The following is a 6,990-nucleotide window of genomic DNA, read 5'->3' as shown; positions in this document are numbered from 1 at the left end:
ATCCTCAAAAAATGTCAATCAAATTTAGCCAATAGTTTTCTTTTAAATATTATTCGTCCAATCAAAATGATTATAGCAGTCACAGTCACAACTGTGACATTATATAGTCAATTATTTTACCTGATAATAGTCAATTATAATTTTGTTAATATATTATGTAATATTCAACTTCTTTATTAATTATTGGACGTTTGTCCTACTTAAATAGGGAGTGATTCTTAATAATATTTAATTAATATTAACAAATTCGTAAGAATATAAGTTATGTTAAATTGTAGTTTTAATCTCCATGATATTTAGCGCCATCTATAATATTATATTTTATTTTAAATAGCATTATATTTCTAAGTTGAAATGTAAATATTTTGTCTTAATTGATGTCAAATATATTGTTCTTTCTATATATCTATAATTTATCTATCTATCTATCATAGCAATTTTAAGCCAATTTAGATCATATTAGCAAAATGGATTTAATCTCCTATAAATCATGGAAAGCATTTCAGAAGTATTTTGAGGCAATAGGCAGGAAGGAACATTAGTATGAAAAAAATGTTTGCAGATAATCCTACAAGAGCTAAGGAATTCAAATCTATAATATACATATTCAATAAAAATCATCATAGGTTAAACATATCAAACTCGCATTCATAAACCAAATCGAACCGCCATTTTCAAAAAAAGAATTTCAATACAAAAAACAATTACAAAACATATAATAATATAATAATTACAATAATTGATATTTTTTTTAACAGACACAACATCGAGCAAAACCTTCAATCATCAGTAAATAATTATATTTTTTAACAGACACCACATCGAGCAAAACCATATACTTTCAATTTACACATCTTAATCTTGAAGATACTGAAAATCAAGAACAAGTTGAACATTACTGTGGGCCATTAAAATCTATTTTATTATTTTTTTTTAGATTCCTACACAAGATACCATTCAACAAAACCAAACAATGGAACGTTTCATACTACCAAAATCTAAAGAAGGCATTAATGATTCAACAAGAGTAAATTTTATATTTTTAAGATGTGATTCCGAAATATATATTTATTAGGTGAGGGGCTATTCTAATATTATCCATTATTTTATAAATATGTTTATGAAGTATATATTTAGTAATTTTATTTTATGTCCACAATAATAAATATTTTGAACTAAACTTATTTTTATAAAATTGAGTAATTCTTATATTTTTAAATTTTAATAATAAATCAACATAAGGAGAAAGCTAGAAAGAGACAGGCACTTTGTCGTATCAAGAAAAGGAACGAGCAAAGTCTTATTCCTACAACATCCAACCATCTTGAAGATACTGGAAATAAACAATTTGCTTCAACATCCAATCATCTTGAAGATACTGAAAATCAAGAACAAGTTGAACATTACTGTGGGCCATTAAAATCTATTTTATTATTTTTTTTTAGATTCCTACACAAGATACCTTTGGTGCAATATCTAAGTATAATTTTTTCAGTGATCCTATATCAATAAAAACAAATCAAGTTAAAAATTTTAATTTATGACAATAAATAAATTTATTTAAATTAGATTCCACGGATCATATTGCCGAAATGTGCCATTCAACGGACTCTTAATCTACCCAAATCAATAAAAACAAACGAAGTTAAAAATTTTAATTTATGTTAAAAAATTAATTTATTTAAATTAGATTCCACGGATCATATTGCCGAAATGTGCCATTCAACAGAATCTTAATCTACCCAAATCAATAAAAACAAACAAAGTTAAAAATTTTAATTTATGTTAACAAATAAATTTTTTTAAATTAGACACTACCAAAATCTACTATTCACCAAAATCTTAATCTACCCAAATCAATAAAAACAAACCAAGTTAAAAATTATAATTTATGTATAACAAATATTTTAATAAATATAAATTTCTGAATCACATCTCATAAGATAGATAAGAAAATTTTTGATTTATCCATCATCAGGGGTTATTCAAAATTTATTATTTATTTATGAAGTATATGGTTATTAATTTTAATTTATGTCCACAATAAAAAATATATTTCATCAACTAATAAAAAAGAAAATTCTTATTTCACTATCATCTTGACGGGTAAAATATAAGATAAAATAAGTATGTGCTACATAATCGTAATTACCCATGGAATATTTTAGAAAAAATTATTATAAGCCTGGCATATGTTTACATCAGAGCCGGTTACCGTATTGATATCATTATAGATTCAATACCGTAGTGATATATTGCTATTGTAGAATCAATACCGTATAGATTTTTAAGATGTTTGCATCGCTTCAAATATATTGGCGACCATTAAAATTATAAAATATTTATTTATTATATATTTTTTCATCGCTTTATAAATATTGGTGGCCATTTTCGATTTGTAAAAATTTTATTTAAAATAGATTTAATAGTTTTAAATATATTAAAATGATAAATATGATTTTCTATTCTTTTATATAATTTATCAGGGAATTTATTTATTTTACAATTCTTGATATCCTATATATTTTATATTTGTTTACTCATTATTTGTAATTTGTGAAGTGCTATATAATTGTTGATTCAAAGTTTTATAAATGATATTATGAATTCAAATAAATTAAATGGACCTTATTGATTGAGTTTATAAAATTTTGTGATTCATATATAAATGTCGAATCAAAGATTTATAAAAATCAATAACGTATTGATTTTTGATGGTATTGATTTTACAATTACACCGAGTCTGCAGGTCTCTGAATAATCACAAAAATATTAAATTATATGTATAATTTTTAGCAGGCCTCAAATTTATTTTATTTATTTTAGATAAATATTTCTGCACAACAATCATTAGTACAAGAACATTATTGTGGATTACTCAACACTAAGTGCGATTATTGCGATTCTCTAAATTTTTTATTGGAAAAACCCACAGATGGCTAATTTAAGAATTGCTGTCATAAGGGTAAAGTTAAGATACCATCAATCCGATATATTCCTTTTTTACAAGACCTTTTATCTAATCCTAACAATGAATTTCATTCAAACTTTATGAAATATATAAGATCTTATAATAGTTCACTTGCGTTCGCATCCATGGGAGCACAGATTTCTAATAGTTTAAACCCAGGCCCATATTGTTTTAGAGTTCATGGGCAAATTTATCACCGAACATCTCATTTATATCCTTCCACTGGGATGCCTCCTAAATTTGCACAACTATATGTCCTTGAGACCACCCAGGCTGTTAATGGCAGGTTACACATGAAAGAAAATTCTGGTTGCAATGAGGATCTCTTAAAAAGATCAGATATTTTAATAAGACAGAATAACCCATTTTCTATTAGTTTTAAAACCTTGGGAGAAATTGAGAAAGAAGAAAAAAATAGGGCTATTCAAGAAAATCTTCCTGTTCAAAAAATCAATATGAATTTTCGTGCAGATCGCTCAAGTGACAAGCGAAGATATAACATTCCTAATATAGATGAAGTAGCTATGATTTTTACAAATGATGATGGTGAACCCCCATTTATCAAGGTCTATCCTCGAGTTGATGGTAGTGATCTGATAAATATAAATATATTAAGCCCTAATCTTGATCCAATGGTATATCCTCTATTATTTCCTTTTAGTGACCCTGGTTGGAAACCAGATTTAAAGGGTGAAAATACAGGGCGTACAAGGGCAAATATCTCACTACTACAGTTTAAAATATTTAGATTAGCAATTCGTGAAAATGAATTCAACCCAATCCTTTTTGCTGGGAAATTATCACAACAATATATTGTTGATTCCTATTTACAGGTCGAGGCGAATAATTTAAATTTTATTAGACAAAATCAGTCAAAATTACGAGTAGATGAATATTCTGGATTAATGGACTACTTGGAAACAAAGTCAAACAATATAATTCCCGGCAAAGCAGTAATATTACCATCATCTTTTCAAGGTTCTCAAAGAAATATGCGAGAACGCTATCACGATGCAATGGCCATTGTGCTCAAATTTGGCAAACCTGATTTGTTTATTACTTTTACATGCAATCCTAAATGGCGTGAAATTAAGGAAAATCTATTTCCCGGGCAAAGTTCTACAGATAGACCAGATTTAATAGCCCGTGTTTTTAAATTGAAATTAAATGAATTATTGTTCGATATAAATAAAAAAAATTTATTTGGTAAATCTATGGCTTTTATATATACAATCGAGTTCCAAAAAAGAGGTTTGCCTCATGCCCATATACTTATTATTTTAAACGATGATAGCAAAATTGAAACATCTCAAACTATAGATAAATTTGTTTGTGCCGAAATTCCAGATAAAATTCTCGATCCTAAACTTTTTCAGATTGTTACCCATTTTATGATACATGGTCCTTGCGGGATATTTAACCCCAAATCGCCTTGCATGGAAAATGGCATATGTACCAAAAAATTTCCGAAGGATTTTCTAATGGAAACAAGACCAAATATTGATGGGTATCCATATTATAAAAGGCGAGATAATGGTATTACAATTCTTTCCGGTAAACCTACGGATAATCGTTATGTTATTCCATATAATCGATATCTAATGTTAAAATTCAATGCTCATATTAACGTGGAAATTTGTATATCTATTAAATCGGTAAAATATATCTTAAAGTATATTTATAAGGGCTATGACTGTACTAATGTTGACATTAATGTTGCTTCAAATATAAATATTAATGACGAAATTAAATCACATTTAAATGCGCGATATGTGAGTGCATGTGAATCAATGTGGAGATTATTAGAAAATAATATGCATGACCGCTCGCACGCTGTTATTCGCTTAGGAATTCATTTACCTTTACAACAGCCAGTATATTTCACTGCTGGACATGAAAGAGATGCTTTATTGAGATCAGAAAATAAACATACTACTTTAACGGCATGGTTTGAGTTAAATAAGACAGATCTAAATGCTAGACAATATCTTTATGGGGAAATACCTTATCATTATGTATTTACAAATTACCATTGGAAACTAAGAAAAAAACAATTAAATGTAATTTCGAGAATGTATTCCGTTCATCCTAATTCTGGTGAACAATTCTTCCTTCGATTATTATTACTTCATGTTTGCGGGGCTACAAGTTTTGATTATTTAAAAACTATTAATGGAATTTTAATGAGTACTTTTAAAGAGGCAGCTATTAAAAGAAATTTGTTATCAGATGATAAAGAGTGGGAATCATGCTTAGAAGAGGGATCAGTATATCAAATGCCGTCACAACTTCGGAGTACTTTTGCCTTTATCTGCATTTTTTGTCAGCCTGAAAATCCTGCATATCTATGGAATAGGTTCAGATTTATGATGATTGAAGATTATTTGCGTCAATATTCAGAAGTAATTGCAATAAATATGGCTTTAATGGACATTGAAAACGTTTTTCTTGATCATGGTTTATGCTGTCAAAGTTTTGATCTTCCTTCACCTACAAAAATCCCCCCAAAACAACATTATGATGCCCATGTTGAAGCTGCCGATTCAATCGAGCGTATATCTAAATTAAACCGATTACAAAAATATGCTTTTGATTTAATTATACAAGCGATTGAATTAGAAAATATTCCAGAAAGATATTTCTTCGTGGATGGCCCTGGAGGTTCAGGTAAAACGTATCTTTACAATACCTTAATGTGTTATATAAGAGCAAAAAATCAAATTGTATTGCCTTTTGCAACCACCGGCATATCCTCTATTCTTTTAAAGGGGGAAGAACCATCCATAGCGGATTTAAATTACCTGTGCCTATCTTTGAAACTTCTACATCCCATATGAATTTACATAGTTCGCTAGCTCTAGATATTAAAAATAGCAAATTGATTATTATTGATGAGGCCACAATGATGACTAAACACGCTTTGCGATGCATTGACCGATTACTTAAAGACATTATGAAAAATTCCCACCCATTTGGCGGAAAAGTAATTTTATTAGGTGGTGATTTTAGACAGACTTTACCAGTAGTGCCTAAAGGCTCCAAAGTCGATATTATAGAGTCCTGTATAAAAAGTTCATATTTATGGAGTCATTTTAAAATAATACATTTGATTGATAATATGCGTATTTCATCAGATCAAGTTGATTACAATGCTTGGTTACTTAAAATTGGAGATGGGCTATCACGCAGCAATTCTGATCTTCCTACAAATAGTGTTGAAATCCCACCTTATTTGGAAAATGATTCATTAATAAAATGTGTGTATGGTAATTCTATAGAAATTGCTGATATAGATAGTCTTTCTACTAAAATAATATTAACCACCAAAAATAAAATTGCACTTACCCTCAACAACGATATCATTAATATAATTTCAGGCCCTATCAAACATTATTATAGTGCAGATTCCATTGAAAGCGATACTAAGGATGATATAATGAATTTTCCACTAGAATTTTTGCATTCACAAACTCCATCCGGTATGCCACCTCACATAACACTTAAGGTTGGTACAATTGTTATGCTATTACGCAACTTGAGCCCAAAGAAAGGACTTTGTAATGGTACCCGTTTAATCATACGACATTTACATATTAATTTTATCGACGCTGAGGTATTGACAGGCACTAATAAGGGTTATCGAGTTTTTCTCCCAGAATAGATCTAGCTCCAAGTGACTCTCAGTTACCATTTACTTTAAAAAGACGACAGTTTCCTATAATTCCCGCTTTTGTGATTACAATAAATAAAAGTCAAGGACAAACTTTTGATCATGTAGGCTTATTCCTCTCTGAGCCCGTTTTTGCCCATGGACAACTATATGTGGCTCTTACTAGATGTAAATCTCAAAATAATATGAAAATTATGATTTTGCCATCAGAATTACAAGGAAAAATTTTAAAAAATGATAAAACATTCACACAAAATATCGTATATAATGAAATCTTAAATTCATAATTTGTAAGAAATTTAAAAAAGTCACCTACTTTGTTATTCACCATCAAATCACCAACTTTACA

The 6,990-nt window shown here is 28.6% G+C and overlaps 2 protein-coding genes across 2 annotated transcripts; both read left to right on the top strand.

The window, feature by feature from the left end:
• Positions 1-3,096: 3,096 nt before the first annotated feature.
• Positions 3,097-5,808, top strand: LOC135924264 (uncharacterized). The gene has a single exon (XM_065459318.1). It carries the CDS (start codon positions 3,097-3,099, stop codon positions 5,806-5,808), a length of 2,712 nt encoding a protein of 903 aa, XP_065315390.1.
• Positions 5,805-6,632, top strand: LOC135924263 (ATP-dependent DNA helicase pif1-like). Its single transcript, XM_065459317.1, has one exon. The coding sequence runs from the start codon at positions 5,805-5,807 to the stop codon at positions 6,630-6,632; it is 828 nt and encodes a 275-aa protein (XP_065315389.1).
• Positions 6,633-6,990: the final 358 nt, after the last annotated feature.

This window comes from Gordionus sp. m RMFG-2023, chromosome 2 (genome assembly GCF_954871325.1).
Source record: "Gordionus sp. m RMFG-2023 chromosome 2, tfGorSpeb1-WG-v2, whole genome shotgun sequence".
Lineage (NCBI taxonomy): Eukaryota > Metazoa > Nematomorpha > Gordioida > Chordodea > Parachordodidae > Gordionus > Gordionus sp. m RMFG-2023.
The sequence above is the reverse complement of the archived record's forward strand: the minus strand, read 5'-3'. Positions and strand labels throughout refer to the sequence as shown.

Excerpts from the sequence above, each read along its gene's own strand:
- LOC135924264 (XM_065459318.1), top strand. The coding sequence starts at position 3,097 with ATGGGAGCACAGATTTCTAATAGTTTAAACCCAGGCCCATATTGTTTT.
- LOC135924263 (XM_065459317.1), top strand. The coding sequence starts at position 5,805 with ATGAATTTACATAGTTCGCTAGCTCTAGATATTAAAAATAGCAAATTG.